Source organism: Sminthopsis crassicaudata, chromosome 5 (genome assembly GCF_048593235.1).
Source record: "Sminthopsis crassicaudata isolate SCR6 chromosome 5, ASM4859323v1, whole genome shotgun sequence".
NCBI classification, from domain to species: domain Eukaryota; kingdom Metazoa; phylum Chordata; class Mammalia; order Dasyuromorphia; family Dasyuridae; genus Sminthopsis; species Sminthopsis crassicaudata.
In genome coordinates, this window is record NC_133621.1 from 219,618,852 (window position 1) to 219,636,148 (window position 17,297).

At 42.6% G+C, this 17,297-nt stretch overlaps 2 protein-coding genes across 6 annotated transcripts in view; one reads left to right on the forward strand and one right to left on the reverse strand.

The window, feature by feature from the left end:
* The window catches only part of CDK2 (cyclin dependent kinase 2), a 21,118-nt gene extending 13,549 nt beyond the window's left edge, over positions 1–7,569 (reverse strand). For 2 of the 4 annotated variants that reach the window (XM_074270060.1, XM_074270059.1), the window contains exons 1-7: positions 7,220–7,561; positions 6,314–6,391; positions 6,026–6,146; positions 5,264–5,434; positions 3,688–3,789; positions 2,539–2,694; positions 2,039–2,242 (exon numbers count right to left, since the gene is read on the reverse strand). In XM_074270060.1, the coding sequence (XP_074126161.1) occupies positions 2,039–2,242; positions 2,539–2,694; positions 3,688–3,789; positions 5,264–5,434; positions 6,026–6,146; positions 6,314–6,391; positions 7,220–7,335 (948 nt within the window). In that variant the 5' untranslated portion in view covers positions 7,336–7,561. Of the gene's footprint in view, positions 1–331; positions 1,723–2,038; positions 2,243–2,538; positions 2,695–3,687; positions 3,790–5,263; positions 5,435–6,025; positions 6,147–6,313; positions 6,392–7,219 lie in introns of those variants that run through there. The other 2 variants (XM_074270058.1, XM_074270061.1) reach the window with 2 other exon arrangements.
* Positions 7,570–9,036: 1,467 nt separating this feature from the next.
* PMEL (premelanosome protein) lies at positions 9,037–17,224 on the forward strand. Of its 2 annotated transcripts, XM_074270069.1 has the most exons (12): positions 9,045–9,115; positions 9,547–9,669; positions 12,264–12,380; positions 12,538–12,684; positions 12,892–13,023; positions 13,334–13,495; positions 13,811–14,575; positions 14,906–15,022; positions 15,348–15,432; positions 15,588–15,793; positions 15,895–15,982; positions 16,974–17,224. In XM_074270069.1, the coding sequence occupies exons 1-12, from the start codon at positions 9,097–9,099 to the stop codon at positions 17,107–17,109; spliced, it is 2,097 nt and encodes a 698-aa protein (XP_074126170.1). In that variant the 5' UTR covers positions 9,045–9,096; the 3' UTR covers positions 17,110–17,224. The 2 variants fall into 2 exon arrangements, with proteins under 2 accessions (XP_074126171.1, XP_074126170.1); XM_074270070.1 differs by lacking the exon at positions 9,547–9,669 and having other exon boundaries at positions 9,037–9,115.
* Positions 17,225–17,297: the final 73 nt, after the last annotated feature.

Genomic DNA, 17,297 nt, shown 5'->3' on the forward strand with positions numbered 1-17,297 from the left:
CATTCTGGAACTTGAAAGAGTAGGAAGATGCAGGTGCTTTGTTATCTCTTGAGTCCGAGCGGCCTGACTCGATCGTCGGTGTGACCCCATTTACATTTTTCTTGGGGGGGGAGGGGAAGGTCCTAGGCGGGAATAATTGAGCTCCGTTCCGGCTTCCTCCCGCCAGCTTCCAGCGCTTCTTTGTGGCCCTGCCTCCCTAGCTCTGGCCTCCAGTTATTTACTCGGAGGTTCAGCCCTGGTGAACAGTTAGAGGAAAATCCAAGACCTCACCCATGACTAAGAACCCTGCCCCTCCATTACCCCGAATCCCAAGGATAAAAGAAACAGGCTATAAAACTAGGAACTTTATTTTAATGAATTACAAACTAAATTACAAATAACATTAACAGGAATTGGGTGTGGGGGTAGGGAGTGAGGACACACAAGACCATTGGAAGACAAAAATGACAAAAATAGTTTTTCTTAAAGATTTCCCTTACAAAACCCTAAAGGTGCACATGGCAGCAAAATTCCTCCCCGATTTAAAAAAAAAAACACAAACAAAAAAAAAAATACAACCTGGAATATAAATAGCAATGTCCTTCTTTTAAACAAATATCCTCTGGCATTCCTTTTGCCCAGTCATAACCTTCCCTTAAAAAAATTTCAGGCATTCTCCAAATAACTTCTCACCTTAACCTCTGCCCCAGTTTTGAGTTTCCTTCATTGGAGAATAGGAGGCAGAGATGCTCAATAGTTAACTGAAACTAGAAGCCAATTCCAAAAGGGATGGAAAAATCAAACACCTCCCACCCTCATAAGGCAGCAGTGAAGTAGTCATGGATTAAGATGAAGAACAATTCTTTCTCTCTTCTTTGTCCCCATCCTTCACCCCAAGTTCCATTTGTGCCACATGGACAGAAGGGGGGCAGACAAGGGGAAGTAGGGCCTGTAGTTCTGTGGCAGCCCTTCCTGGGACCAAGTGTTTATTGTTCCACCATGTAAAGGGAGATGAGCATTCTAGGGTACAAAATCTGCTTTTATCTAATTTTCATTTTAAAAAAATTCACAACAAAATACACACACACACCCCAAAAAATAAAAATACACAAATTATTTAAAAGGGGCCCTGTGGAATGTTCTTTCAAAGCTTCCCACCTAGCCCTCTGCTTCTAGTAGGTCCTATATAAACAGTAGCAGCAGGATGGGAGGGTATGCTGAAAATCCTATGTGTCACTCCCAAACTCAGGAGACAATCATCACCAGACAGAAGTCCTAGGTAGGGGGTGGTTTATCAGACAGTGGGGAGCCCTGAGGTCCTGTCTTTTGTCCATCCCCCTCAGCATAGATCAGGAGCTGAGGCTGCAGTCTGTCTCACTGCTCATGCCCTAGGAGGAGGCAGTGGAAGGCAGATGTTGGCTTAAGTGCATTGAATACTGAATCTCCTTTTCACTTCCTATCCTTCTCATTCCCCACCTGGGTAGAGTGGGAAAAGTGAGAAGGTAAGTTGAGAGTTGGAGGCAGCCAAATTGGCTTTCCCCTGACCCCTATCTAAGTTCAAACAGCTCTGGAGTCAGACCAGGGCTGATCTACCCTAGAAGGTGAGAACAGGATTGGGGGGTAGGGGCACAGCATGGCTCAGAGTCGCAAGTGGGGTACAGGCTTAGTAACATCCAGGAAGAAGGGATGAGTTAGAGCTGCCTTGGCTGAAACACGCTTGTTAGGGTCATAGTGCAACATTTGCTGGAAAAAGAAAAGGAAATTATTATTAAGAAGTCTATCTATGAACATGTGAAGGGGAGTGAGAAGAAGCTTTGAAAAAAAGGATCCCAGCTATCCTCCATTCCCCCCACAGATGGGCCATTTCTGCAATTCACTCAACTTCATCCCCTATCCCTCTAAACTTTGCTGGGAAATCACCAGGGAAAGAGGAGGCACAGACGCCTCTTTTTTAGGAAATGTCCAAGGAACCTGACTCCATTAGGGTGAGGGGACGCCTCTATTCTGGGATCGTGAGGTACAAAGAACAGGTTAGTTTCTTCCCTTCTCCCTAGCTTACCGACAGCAAGCTCCGTCCATCTTCATCTAGTGGAGGTACCACCTTACTGAAATCTTGCCGTGCCCATTTGGGGAAGCTGGGTTTATAATCAGGCATGGAGGTCACTCCTGGCCAAGCTACCTCATCTGGTGTCCCCAGTGTCCGAAAGATCCTGAATAACTGGTCAATTTCAGAGTCTCCGGGAAATAAAGCCCTACGGGTAATCTGGAAAGTAGAAGAGGGGGACAGGATTGACGTAGGTGAACCCCTCCCAGCACATAAACAGTAGAAGTTCCCACAGGCAGTGAAAGGTCAATGGGACCCCATGACTCCCCCCAGGGCCCTTCACGGGGTCAGTCACACATGAGCCTGAGACAATAAAGCCCCTTTATTATCTCCATGCCTCCTCCTCCCCTCCCCCAACCATGGCTTTTCAGATCCCCCTAGGCTGGGGTGGAGGGATTGGGGTGGGGGTGAGTGGGGGCCACTGATGTGCAGCAAGGGGATCCCAAGCCACTCACGGGGTGTGGGGTGGGCATTGAAGTCATCCCCCCTCCTTGTGATGCAGCCACTTCTAGATAGGAGTACAGAGGGCAGGGACTGTGTCTTCCACTTCTTCTGTTATCCCCCACAGCACCTAGCACAGTGCTGGGCACACAGTAGGTGCTTAATAAATCCTTGTTGATTGATTGAAACAGGAATATGGGCAAGTGTAAGGTAATGCATGAAGGGACAAATAACCCATACCATATTTATAAGATAATGGGTTCTGAGCCCTTAGCTCAGTTTCCTCATCTATAAAATGAGGGGGAGGGGGTGGACTAGATGACCTTCAAGGTCCAGAAAAGGGCCCTGGGAATAAGCTCTCAATAAATATTAGTTGCTGATTTGAAGACACTGTGTGGCTTTGGCCAAAAAGACCTACAAACGGCTAGGAGCTATCAGGAAGGTACTGATTTAAAAAAACAAAAAAAAACAAAAAAAAAAAAAAAGGAAAACATTAGTACTCCTTTGCCCCAAATCATGGTACATTTGTATCTGGAATTACTGGGTGCAGTTCAGGTTTTTGTATCTCTACAGATTATCATTGAAACTGGAGAATATTCAGAAGGATAACTTAAAAAATCAAGGGGATGGAGGGGTGCCTCCCACATGACTTAAGAATCTTCTGTTGGAAAAGTCAAAAGTTGAGCATATGCTCAAAGTTTATAAAATAATAGTATAAAGCTCCTTGAATTCTGTTCTATCCAGGAAAAATACCCTAGGAAGTTAATGAAAACCTAAAATTTCAGTACAGGAAGTACTACTTTTTTCATAGCTGGTAATAAACTCTTGGAGTGCACGAAATAGCTATAAGAATAGTTTATAAGTTAATGGTGACAGATCTGCAGCAGTCTATTAAGTGAGGATTTTTTGGAGGGACTATCCTACTATTTGAAATTTGAAGTCCCTATCAGGGAAGAAAAGCATACCCACCCACCCCATCCCACTTCCATACTTCCTTTGCTGTCAGAAACTAATGAAGGGCTAGATGGAGCATAGGTCTTAACCAGTGTGGCAACTCTTTTAAGTGTTCTCATGCCATGAGAGAGAAGGGTTATGTCTGTGTTTGATGGAGGGAGTGAAAAGGTGGGGATTGGTGAGGGTTAGGATCAGGGTCTATAACATACCATCTCAGCAAAGATACAACCCAGGCTCCATATATCTACAGCTGTTGAGTAGTATTTACAACCCAAGAGGATTTCTGGTGCTCTATACCACAGGGTTACCACCTGAATGAAATGGAAAAGTGGGCTGATTTCAGTATGGAAATCCAACTCTTGACACCAGTCTCTAAAAACTCCATAGTTTAGGGCAGCTTTTCCTCTTTCCCAACATGTTGCTCTCACTGATTCCCTCTCCCCCCCTTCCCAACAATCTCTTCCAACCCCAAATCAGTCTAACACATGATCCTTAACTTTACATTTTGTTTTACATGTCTTCTATGTGCTTCTAGACAAGTACCCCAGCTTTGTGTCTAATTAATCAGATTCTACAGTGAATGGGATTAAATTCCGAGATCTTCCTGGAGTGTTAGGTCTTTTCCTCTATTAAGGTTGTCAATTATATGGTCTACTATAATATACAAACAAGAATAATAGATGAAATTTATATGCCAATTTATGGCCTACCAATATTTTCTATTTGATAAAGGAAGTCTCCAAATCCCCCACACCATTTCTATTCCCTTCCAAAAACCCATGCTTATGACTTCAACATTATTCTTGATTTCTTACTCTACTAATCTCTTCACCCCACATTTTGAATCAGTTACCAAATCTTCTTACTTCCAAATCTACAGTATTTCTCCATCTCTTTATTTAGCCACCATTCTAATTCGGGCCTCCATTTTGCCAAGATTATTGAAATATCTTCTTCCTTGGTCTCTCTGCCTCAAGTCCTTTTTCATTCAAATCTATCCCCTATTCAATTGCCAAAGTGATAGTCCTAAAATACAAGTCTTATTATTGTCACTTTTAGAGGCAGCTAGTATCTCAGTGGATAGAGTGCTAGACCTATAGTCAGGAAGACCCAAATTTAAATCGGTTCTCCAGACTTTTATTGGCTATGAAACCTTTGTCTCAGTTTCCTCAAATGTAAAATTGAGATAATAGCACCAACCTCTGATATTGTAGAAGCTCTCTTCCCTCACATGAGTAAATCTATGGTACCCTCCCCTATTCAAGCTCCAGTGGCTTTTCACTACCTGTAAGATCACATATAATCTCTGTTTTGCTATTAAGGTCTTTATACCTGCCCCCAACTTCCCTTACATTAATTACATCTTATTAAAATTATTTCCTCTATTGGCCTTCTTGCTGTTCTTAACACATCCATATATGATCTTTGCAATATGCCCCCCCACTCACTTTCACATCTTAGAATCCTTTGTTTTCTTTGAAACTGTTTATGACAGTTAAAAGAAGCCTTTTTTATCTTCCCACCTGCCAATGTTCTTCCCCCTCAAAAATGAACTCTTATTTATTTTCCATATATTTCTTCACATATATGTTATCTTCCTGAATAGAATGTAAATTCTGTGAGGACAGGGAATATTCCATGTTTGTATTCCCATGGATTCAATACATGTTTGTATTATATAAAATAGGTTTTAAGTAAATACTTATTGAGAATTTGAGAACCATAATTAGTAATGATAAAGGGCATATAAGAAGATTAAGGGGGAACAGAGGATGGGTATCTCACCTCATGCGTGTAGGTCCGAACAGGTACTCCAAAAGCCCTGGCTAGTCCAAAGTCAGCCAGTTTGATGGAGCCTTCAGCATTGATGAGGAGGTTCTGTGGCTTGAGGTCTCGATGGAGGACTCTGTGAGAGTGGCAGAAGGCTAGACCCTGGAGAAGCTGAAACAGGTAGCTCTGGCAAGAGAGGTATATGGAAGAAGAGAGAATAGCATCATAGGATGCAGCTCTCCTTCCTTATAGGCCCTGTATACAGTTGATATTCAATGAAAGGGTTTTGTTTTTTGCTGATGCATTAAAAATAACTTCTTAGGAAGAACCTAAAGCCTGATTCTTCAAATGTAGCCATTGTCCCTCCCAAGAAGGCACTCACAATGCTTTCATTTCAGAAGATGGGATGAGTAAGTAAACTAGACTTTCAGTTAAATGAGTTGGTCTTCCTCCTTCATCCAAAACTCTCCCACCATGTCCTTAATAAGGAGTTTACTCAATGTAGTTGAAACTTTTTTGTTTCTCCAGCCCAGCCCAGCCCAGCCCAGCCCAGCTCAGCCCAGCTCAGCCCTAATTAATGAGCTACAAAATAAGGCACAAATGAGATGGGGGAGGGAAGGAACCTGAATTACCTGCAAAATATTTTATGTTTTAAACCCATTGCTGTAGGTAGAATCCCCTATTTGCTCTAAACACAAGGAATATAGGTAAAGATGTTCAGGATGTTACCATCAAAAAGAAGAAAGTTGAAGATCAAAAGATGGAGAGGCAAGTTACCTTAATGAGGGGCAAAGGGATGCCTGTGAGTGCAGATGCATCCATGAACTTCTTCAGATCCTGATGCAGAAATTCAAAAACCAGGTAAAGTTTGTTTTCTGTATGGATAACATCCAGCAGCCTATAGAGGAGGGGTCAGAGTGACCAAAGGGAGGCAAGGAAAAAGGATTATTGATACTGATGTACTAAAGACAAGTTTATGTCACTATGAGAAGGGATAGGGGAATCATAGGCCCACTCTCTGGGGATGAACATAACATAGCAAGGCCTCCTCGAAGACATACTTACTTGACAATGTTGGGGTGATTAAGTTCCTTGAGTAGAGAGATCTCTCGAATGGCAGTACTGGGGACGCCCTCTGTCTCACTTGGAGAGGATGGGGGAGCAGAGATGGGAGTTTAGCAAGAAAGTCACTCCCCACAGCCCAGTCTCCCTAATTAGACCCCAATTGCTAACAGAGACCCTTCCAAACTCTCTGAGAAGGTGGGGAAGAGACTCAGGAGAGAATGCCAACCTACAAACTACTCCTGCCCAGGCAGGGTGGGGCTCACAGGCCAGGGAGTGGCTTTTGGACACATAAAAGGCCACCATTTCCTCCCTCCCACCAGAGTACAATAAGGTGCTAGGAAGTGAAGTTTCTCTCTAACTGTCTTATGTTATGGGAAACTGAGGCAAGGGAGGGCAGTGGGGAAAAGTTTTGAAGGGGGTAATCCTAACCTCCCCCAGAAAGGCCAGTGAAAGTTCAACTGCCATTCTTTTGAAAGAGCAGGGAGAATTCTAAGGTAGGGGAAGAGGGGAAGACCTGTTGGCAGCTGCTTCCCACCAGTTGGTGTCTCTGCCATCCTTCTCCCTCCTTACTCTCCACAAAATCCAACTCCATTGGGTCTCACAGGCCATTCTAGAGGTTTTTCCCCTCTCCCTGAATTAATCCCTACACATTTGGGGCATTGTCATAGGCAATTTTAGAAAAGAGTTTTTCATGTTCTAAGCTTCAAAGCCTTCGCCGGGAGCTGAGAACCCCCCTCCCAATACACCACCTAGAAAGCCACGCTCCCCAGTCCCCCCACAATCCAGAACCCCATTCCCAAAGAAACTGCCCCTCCATCTTCCGGTCCCGCCGACTCCTATCCAGGATGGGGGGCACTCCAGGAATCTTCGAAGTAGTAGGGTCGAGGGTAGGAGGGGGCCACTCACGTGTCCAGACGGATTTTCTTCAGCGCCACTACTTCTCCAGTCACCTTGTTCTTCGCCTTATACACCACCCCGTAAGTGCCTTCTCCGATCTTCTCCACCTTTTGGAAATTATCCATGGAGAGCCGGAGAGCGAGGCCGGCACGGCCCAGGAGTGGGAACTTGGGAACGAGTGGGAATCCAGAGAAGAGTAGCCTGACTCTGGGAGCAGAGTTGGAGGGCAGGGGGCCGGCGCCGTGGCCCGAGCCCGGATGGAACGCTGTGTATCCTTTGCCCCTTGTCAGTCAGTTTCTTCAACTTGCAACAATGTTGCCGCCTCCCCCCTCCCGCGCCCGGCCTCCTCCAGAAGCCCCGCCCCAGCTTCCCGCGTTTCACTCGCTCCGCCCCCAGAGTGTCTTATTGGTTTGCGTCATCACGGGGGTGGGGCTCAAAGACCTGTCCTGTCCTACTGGCTCCAGTAAAACGCTCTATCGCCCCATCCCTTTTCTCCAGCCTGCCAATTCCTTACCTAGGTCAACTTTTCTTGCTTGAAAGACCCAAGGAATGGCTATTTTGGAGATAGTCCTTCTCTATGTCCAATGATCATTCACCCATTGTAGATAATCTCCCACTTCCTAGAGATAGCCGCGTACGTCTCTGGAATCTCTATCCTCTGCCCTTTGTGTCTTGTGTCTGCAGAGACTAGTCTCTTGTCCACCTTTCAATTACAAATCTTGATCAAAGGAATAGAAGAATATTTGCCATTTATAGAAGTGCTTTAAAGTTTACAGTGTTTTTCAAACATTGCTCTTTGCATTTTTTAACTTTGCAATGTTAAACATACTTTATTTCATTTGATCCCCATAACAGCTGTGTCAGCTAGATAGTGTTAATTATTATCCCCATTTTACAGCTGAGGAAACTGAGGCTCAGTTAAGTGATCATTTATTAGGCACCTACTATGTGCTATAAGTCCAGGTACTGTGCTAGGCCTAAAAGTCTCTCCTAGCTCCAAGTTCAGATTTTTTGGGATAACTTTCCTTTCTTCCAAGGGAGTCCTGAATAGAAAAGAATGACTTTGAATAGGAATAATTGTGGTTCTGAGCCCAGAATACACCTAAAGGAGTGCTGGAGCCAGCCCAGACCAACCTGTATGAGAGTCAATTGTAAAATTTTCAGTGTGATAATTTACACTTAAGAAATCAGCAAATGCTAAAATCAGAGTTTGATTATTTTGTTGATTGTCCAAACTTTAAAAAGTGAAAATTTAAAAGTATGTCATTCATATTTTTTTCAGCAAGCTTGTTGGAAAGCATTTAGCAGTATACCACTATGTATGGTTGCATTTCTGTTATAACAACAATGGAGGCAACAGGGCACAGTGGATAATTCCCTGTATTTGGAGTCAGAGTTCAAATCCTCCTTTGACTTCAGATTTTAAAGCTCTGAATAACTGCATATAGCACTCAGAATATGCAAAAAGCTTTTCATCCTTGATTTTATGTAATACTCACAACAGCCCTGTGATGGTATAAATATAGTCAGAGATGGTGTTGATAACAATACTTTATACTCATCTCATTTGATTCTCACAACTCTGTTTGATAGAAAGTACAGGTGATAGTCTCCTTTTTATAGATGAAAAATCTGAGGATCACAGAACCAGGTGGCTTTGGAAGGTTTATAAGACCAATTGTCTGAATCAGAATTCTTAATCTCTTCTTCCCTCCCTCACACTCTAAATTCACTGCTCTCTCTATTAACCTTTGTCTTTCGATCTCTTCTTGTTTCTGTCTCACAGGTTGTCATATGAAGATCTTCTGTCTCCTTTTTGTGAGGTCCCTGATTTGATGTAACTAACTCTTTGGCTGAATCTGTCATACTGAGTTATTTGTGTAACTATGGAAAAGGAAGATGAAGGTGATTGGTACAATGAAGATATGAAAAGATATTCCTTGATTTTTGCTTGATTCCTGTCTATCCCAGAGATTTAGGATCCCATATAATTAGCAATTATCTGGGTTGTCGAGGGGAATTGGAGCCAAAAAAATCTAATCTTTTAGTGGGGTTCAAAGCAACCAGCAAGTATTGGAGTAGGAAAAAGAAAAGTTTTCAAAGCATTTTCATTCATTTCTGTTTTACTGTTGGGAAACAGAGGTTGTGGTAGAAGCAGGAAAAGAAAGAGAACCTACATTTTCTGCTACATAGAGCAGTGTTCTTTTTCTTACTTTTATCACGCCACTGCAAGTCACATCCACCTCTCCTCAATTCTTCCTTTCTTCCCTGGGTATTTGAAGGGAGGAGACTATAGGCAGGGCTATGCAAATGAGTAGTACCCCTCTCTTATATAGGAGCTAGCACTAGTCTCTGTGCTATGGCTGTTCCACTAACAGAAAGAATGACACTAGGACAGATGATCTGGTTTTATAATGCGGCCATGACCTGTGTCCTGTTGACCACAATAGCTGCTGATGGTGAGTAGGAGGATAAGTATGGAGATGTTGGGAGGATGGGAGAGGATGGGCAGTTTGAGCTGGAACTATCTTGTAGGCTTGGATTCCCTATTCTCTTAGGGACAACAACTCCCCTAGCCAGTTCCTCAGGCCTCTTCTGACCCATTTCCCCATCTATTCAGAAGGACTTTAACATTTAGATTAGACATCCCTTCCTCTTTAGAAATGTGGGAAAGTTGAGTCAAAGCATTTCTTGAAGAGGGAAGGGATTTTGGAGTGCTTGCTATTTAAGTTTTAAGACTCCCAAGAGGATGAGATAGATCAAATCAGGATTTTTGAAGGTAAAATAGATAATCCCTAAAGTTGATGGATCAATTGTTCCTGCCTCTTCTGGTACTTGGCACTTTAAGGGATGTGAAGGAGGCAATTCTTGGGGAAAAGAAGGAAGTATATGAAATCTAAAGGTTAAAAAGGAATCACTTATTCCTTTGGATGTAAGACACCTATTGTCTCTGCCCGCTATACTGGGTCTAGGGATAGGGAGGCATGGGGGTCTCAGCTGAGAATCACATGAAAAGGATCTGCTGGGGGATTGGCACCTCGTGACTAGGATGGGGGGGTGGTCTGGAATTTCAGAAGCTACAATAAGGGAAGAGAATAGGAAGGAGAAAGAAGGAGAGATCTTATTACTCCTTTTATCCTAACAATGAGCTACTCAGTAAGAATATTCTAGGTTCCTTTGCTCTACCACTGTCTCCAAGCCCATTTCTTAGTCCTGTTGTCCCTCTGAATCTTGGAAAATCAGAAACTCCATCTCCTTAATATCTGACTCAGAGAAGACTCTATATTTTTTTAAGTATTAGAATAATTTTTTTAAAATATTAACAACTTTTGGTTTTCATCACTTAAATTAAATATTCCTAACCCTTCCAGAGAGCCAACAAGATTTTTTTTTTATGAAAAAAAGAAAAGGAAAAATTAGTACATACATAAATAGAGATTTATATAAATTTACATATGTAAAACCTCACAATATATATATTCCAGTAGACTTCCACATCTAGGCAAAGAAGTGGCAAAAGATGTCTTCTTGATCTCTAATTTTGAAACTCATTTGTGATTGTTCTTTCCATTTATATTATTGTAATCATTATGTATATTGGGTTTTTTGGCTCTGATTAATTCATTCTGCATTACTTCATATGAGTTTTTCCAACCTTTTCTGCATCATTGTATAGGTCATTTCTTAAAGCACAACTATTCCATTCCATTTATTCCATTAATTTATTTTGTCATTCTCTAGTTGATAGATACATATTTTGTTTGAGTTCTTCACTTCCACAAAGTGTGCTGCTATAAACATTTGGTAAATATGGGTTCTCTAGTAAATATGCCTAAGAATGGAATCTCTGGATCAAAGGATATGAACATTTTGTCTGATAGGTTTTTCTTTTATCTCCGTTTCCTCCTCCTTTCTTTCCTCCCTCCCTCCCTCCCTTTTTCTCTTCCTTCTTTCTTTCCTTCTTCCTTCCTTTCTTCTTTCCTTTTCATTCTTTCTATCATTAATATTTCACAAACCACTCACATGGTAGCAATTGTACTATTAGTATCCATTTATTGGGAAAAAAAAGCTACTAAGGATTCAGTAATACTTTTAAATTCATTCGAATTATATGAGTAACAATATCTATATACAACTGAAATGTAGTGATACATAAATTCATGCAACTTTATTTCATAGGATTGTAGCTTTAGAGGTAAGAGGGAACCCAGAGGCAATCCAGATAAGGAAACTGAGGTCTAAGATCACAAGTAACATGGCTGAATATTTATTCAATCTATAAAAGTTCTGTTTGACTCATTGTAATATCTCTACTTTTGCTACAAGTTGGAAACCACCAAGTTCACCGTCTATATCAGTTTTAATTGTGATGACTTTGTTCTCCATAGAAATTTAGAGTACAGAATTGGGTCCTCCATCAGATTCATCCAGACAAAGGCTTTATTGTTCCCTCAGCATTCTCCTCCACAACATGTATTCTTCTAGTTATCTTTTTCTGCTGTTCCTAGCCCTTTTTCTAGATTCTTCAAATATTTCCCATTCTTATAAAACTAAAAAACCACTTTCCTTGATATTGTGCCCACCTCTCACAATATTCTCTTTAATCTATTGGAATATGGCATTTATTACCTAAAAGCAGTAAAGCATGGTAGATAAAAGGGTTGACCTTAGAATTTGGAAAATGGGTTCCAATTCTTTTTCTGACACATACTAGCTAAGTGACCATGGGTTAATTTCTGTATTTAGAGTCCCAGGTAAGAAAGGGTAGTGTCTTACTTCAAATATGAGTTGCAGACCTATACCTATATATATGTGTGTGTGTGTGTGTGTGTGTGTGTGTGTGTGTGTGTGTGTGTGTGTGTGTGTGTGTCTGTGTGTGTGTGTGTGTGTGTTCCCATGAAATCACAGTCCAAACCAACAAAATATAAATATATAAATAATAAATATAAAACCACAACCATCACCATTCCTCCTCCTTCTCCTTCTCTTCCAACTACATGTTCCCTAAGTGGGAGGATTATTAACTCTGCTACTTGTATTTTATTATTTTTAGGGTCACATGAACCAGGTTGGAAAGGTGTCAGAAATCAATCCCAGACTAATGTCTGGGACTCAAAGCTCTATCCAGAATGGACAGAAGCCGGAATTCGGGGTCTTGACTGCTGGAGAGGTAAGAAACAGGATTTGGGATAAGTGGGGAAAGGTGGAATTAGGAAAATGATAAGAAGAGGAGCAAAGTTAGAAATGAGATTAGAAGATAAACCATTAACGTGAAAAAGAGTCCTGCAGAGGTCAGGATCCCTAACTAATGCTTTTTCCTTATCCAGGAGGCCAGGTGACACTGGAGGTCAGTAATGATGCCCCAACTCTGACTGGTGCCCAAGTTTCCTTCTCTATTATCTTGCACTTCCCTGCAAGCCAGCAGGTCTTGCCCAATGGACATATTATCTGGACTGGCAATGGGACTATCAATGGTAAGAGACCTCTCTTTGTGCCTGAGTATGTCTCCTAGTAGCGTTTCTGTGTATTCTCTCTAATATCCTCACAGATTTAATAATGCTAGAATGCTGCCCCACTGGGCCACTTTATTCAATCAATGCCTATAACCCGTTTCTTAGTTAGTGATTGGGATTGGAGTATAAAAAGACATTAAAGTTCAAAGATGACCATGTTTCTTTCAGGGAGCCAGGTATGGGATGGACAACCTGTTTATCCTCAAGATTATGATGCTGCCTGTGTCTTCCCCGATGGACAACCCTGCCCATCTATGGCTGGACCTCATAGGAGTTTCATCTATGTCTGGAAGTCTTGGGGTAAGAAATTATCTTCTCTGAACCTATCAAGACATTCAATTCCTTTCCTCTATTCATTTCTGGGATGAGCTTAATCCTGACCTCCTTTCCCTTGAACCTTATTATGCTCTTTCAGTCCTGAGATTCCCCCATTCCATGGTTCTGTATCTTGGGCCTTTTTTTTTTTTTTTTTTTATTGATAACTCACTTTGTACTCCTTTGAACTTTTTGCCAATATCGGCTTTATGGGATCATACCCCAATATGCACCTTTGTCCTCTCTGGGTCACATACCTGAAATTCTTTAATCTTTCTCTCTATCTTTACTATAGGAAAATATTGGCAAGTTTTGGGAGGCCCAGTGTCCAAACTGAGTATTGAGACACTTGGAGTAGCTACGGGTCCCCATACCATGGAAGTGACAGTTTATCATCACCGAGGACCTCGGAGTTATGTTCCCATTGCCAGAGGCTTGTCTACCTTCACTCTTACTGGTAGGAGAAGAGAATAGAATCATGTTTGTAACAAAAATAGACAAGAAGTATAGGAAGAGATTGCATTCAAGAGGGGCTACCATATTGGGTTAGGGAACTATTTTGCTGTGGGAACTGAGTCAGGGAATTTGCATGATTATAGAAAATATAAGGGTAAAGAACTAGTGAAGAGTCAGTGCAGACCAGAAAATAAAATAGTCTTAGAAATGGAGTCTCCCATTATTCCAGATGTCCAAATCCAGAGAGGGTTGGGGCAATGGGAGGAGTCAGAAAAATCTTTGACCCTGCATCTTATTCTTTCTGATCCCACTCCAGACCAGGTTCCATTCTCTGTGACTGTGTCACAGCTTCAGGCTCTGGATGGGGAAGAGAGACACTTTCTGAGAAACCAGCCCTTGATCTTCAACCTCCAGCTCCATGATCCTAGCAGCTATTTGTCCCAGGCTGATCTATCCTACACTTGGAATTTTGGAGATGGCAGTGGGACCCTCATATCCCGGGTACCCACTGTCACTCACACATACCAGGTGTCTGGCCCTGTAACTGCCCAGGTGGTTTTGGAGGCTGCTATTCCCCAAACTTCCTGCAGGACTTCTCCTGCTCCAGGCACTGATCTCCCAAGCACCCAACCCTTGGGCACTACAGATGGAAGAATAACAACTTCAGAAACCCCTGGAACTACAGCTTGGGAGGTTCCAACCACAATGGCCTCTACTCCCACAGCCACGGAGATACCGACTGCAGTGGCCCCTAGTACTACTACTAGGGAAGCACAAACTATACAGGTCCCTGGGACCACAGCTGGAGAGGTACCAACTGCAGTGTTCCTAGTTACCACTGCTGAAGAAATGCCAACTGTAGTACCAACTGCTAACACAGACGAGGGGATTTCAGTCACAGATATAATAAGAAACATAACAGGAACAGGACAAACTATGGAATCTGTGGAGACCTCTGATACAATCATGGTAAACCCAAGCACCAGCCCAGCTATTCCTGCACAGAGCACCTCAGAGGTACCCACAACCCCTTCTACTACTTCTTTAAGACCAGAAGCCACCAGTCTCCCTGGAACAACAGGTGGGTATGCTTGGGATTCAGGAATTCTGGCTCCCTGCCCTGTCCCTTCCATGGGGACAGAACGGCTTGTCCCTAGAAGTAGAAAAGAAGGGAGGGATGTGTGGTAGACTCTGAATTAACATGCATTAGCTTTACATTTCATTTGTATGCATTATTTCATATTTAAGGTGTAGAAATCCCCCAGTCTTTGATATATAACTCCAATTTTCCCAAATACCCATTTCAACTAATTAATGCATCTGATCGACCTGGTCGTCCTAGCTAGAAAAATTCTAGAATTCTATTTCCAACCCCCCCCCTCCAATTTTCTTTTCTCACTATATGTTAAAGGATTATCAGATCTCCCCTCTGCTGGCACAGCTGAACTGACTCTGGTGAAGCGCCAGATTCCTCTGGACTGTATCCTGTATCGGTTTGGCTCATTTGCTCTCACCCTTGACATTGTCCGTGAGTCCTATCTATCTGCTTAATTCAGGAGGTGCTTGTTGGGGAACAGGAGGGAGGCAATAGTTTACCAAAGCTGTGAGAAGGAAAGGCATCTTGGCAAGATCTCCACAAAAATTCTGGGGCTCTGAGCCAGTTCTGAAATTCAGGGGACAATTAAGACAATGGATCCTTATTTGGAGGAATCAGCAGTTTCTCTCCATATCACAGAGTTGGGGAATAGCTTGATTCCCTAAGCCTCAGTTTCCTTGGAAGTTGGAGACTACCTCCAAGGTCTTTTTCAACAGAAACCCTGAGAATTCCTATGGGATTGTTCATCTTTCCACAGAGGGCATTGAGAGTGCTGAAATCTTGCAGGCTATTCCCGCCAGTGAGGGAGATGCAATTGAACTGACTGTATCTTGCCAAGGCGGGTGAGTGGTCTTGGAGGGGATAATGACCCTTGGAAATGTTTAATTTCAAGGGACTCATCAATCCTGATTAATAGCACTCTTTGCTCAGGCTTTTCCTCAGTTCCCTGGCATAAACTGATTCCGTTCTCCCCTCCTCTGCCATCCCCCACATTCAGGTTGCCTGAGGAAGTTTGCACAGAGATTTCATCTCCTGGATGTCAGCTCCCTGTCCAGAAACTGTGCCAGCCTGTAGTGTCCAGTCCAGACTGTCAGCTGGTGCTACACCAAGTTCTGGAGGGAGGTGCGGGGCTCTACTGCCTAAATGTATCCCTGGCTGATACCAACAGCTTGGTTATGGCCAGCACTCAGCTCATAGTCCCAGGTAGGTATCTGAGTGAAGGTAGGATGTTGCTGGTGATTAGATTTCAAGGAGAGAGGAGAGAGGAGTATTAACAGTGAGGATAACTGGGGCTGTGTTCACAGGACAAGAGACAGGCACCCAGAAGGCTCCGCTGCTGGTAGGCATTATGTTGGCTATAGTGGCAATAGCCCTGGCATTTCTAATGTACAGGTAAGATACTTCCTCTTCCATGTGTAGTTTCAGCCCTTGCCTAATCATTCTGTCCTCCATAGAGATTGGAACATAGAAGTAGGTCTTGAGCTTTGCTCAGCTATCTTTTAGACTTCTTGCTACAACTTAAGGAGCTCTGGACTTATCCAACCTTTGCTTCTTGGGAAATGTTAAATCTCATTTTCCTCTTCTATAATATTCTGAAGTATGATGTAGTGTTGAGAATTTCTCTCCTAGATCTGCTAACTTATAGGTTGTATGACTGAACAAGTCCCTTCTCAAGTAACATGAGATAGTCACTTAATAGAGGAGCTTTGAACCCTTTAGCAGCTGGTAAAGCCTATAGATCTATGGATTTCAGAACTGTTTCTACTGCATAAAATAAAAACAAGGGCAAAATAAAAAAGAAACCAATTATATTGAAAATTACCAAAATATTTTTACAAAGAATTTCACAGACCCCAGGTGAAGAACCTCTGAACTATCTGAACTCTTAAGATCCTTTCAGCTCAAAATTCTTATTCTAAAATGGGAATTAACAACTTGTACTACCTTCTTGATAGGGTACTACCAGGAAAAGGTAAGAATGTATATAGAGCACTTCATATGCAAATGCATTCTTATATCAGGGTCTATTGTTTTTCTTCCCACAGACATCCTCCCACCAAAAAGGAAATCACTGCTCTTTATTTTTGAGGGATAACTATAACAAAGAGAAGGCTGAGTAGAAAGAGGTCTCCCAGAAATTTGTAGCCTGTGAATATAAAGCCTTTAGAGGGAGATTTATCCACATGTAGGATAAACAAAATGGAACAGAAATGGCCGCAGGTCCCAAGTGGTACTTCATGGTGGTCAGACATGTTGAAAATGGGTGATAACTATCCCTTTTTTTGGAATTGCATACCTGAAAATCCCATGTAGGCTAGCCAGGGCAACTTTAGGAAAGACTTTGCATCCCTACTGATCCCTGTTTTTTCTCCTGTCACTGCAGGCGGGTAAAACGGGGCTCAGCTCTTTCACAATCCTGGCTGCCTCAACGTACTGTTCACTGGTTGAGATTACCCCCTTCCTTCTATCCAGGCCCCAGTGGAGAAAGTAGCCCTCTCCTCAATGGGCACCAGGTCTGAGACCTCAAAGCATCTAAAAACTAGTCCAGAGCTGGGAAGAACTCAGATCTTCCCCTCCCTTCTCTCCCCCATAACTACCCTGTCATCACCTGAATTAAAAACGTTGAACACAACACTGGATCCTTTCTTGTCTATCAACAACCCAAAGTAGAGTAGGAATACAGAATAGGAGGAGAACAAACCTCCTC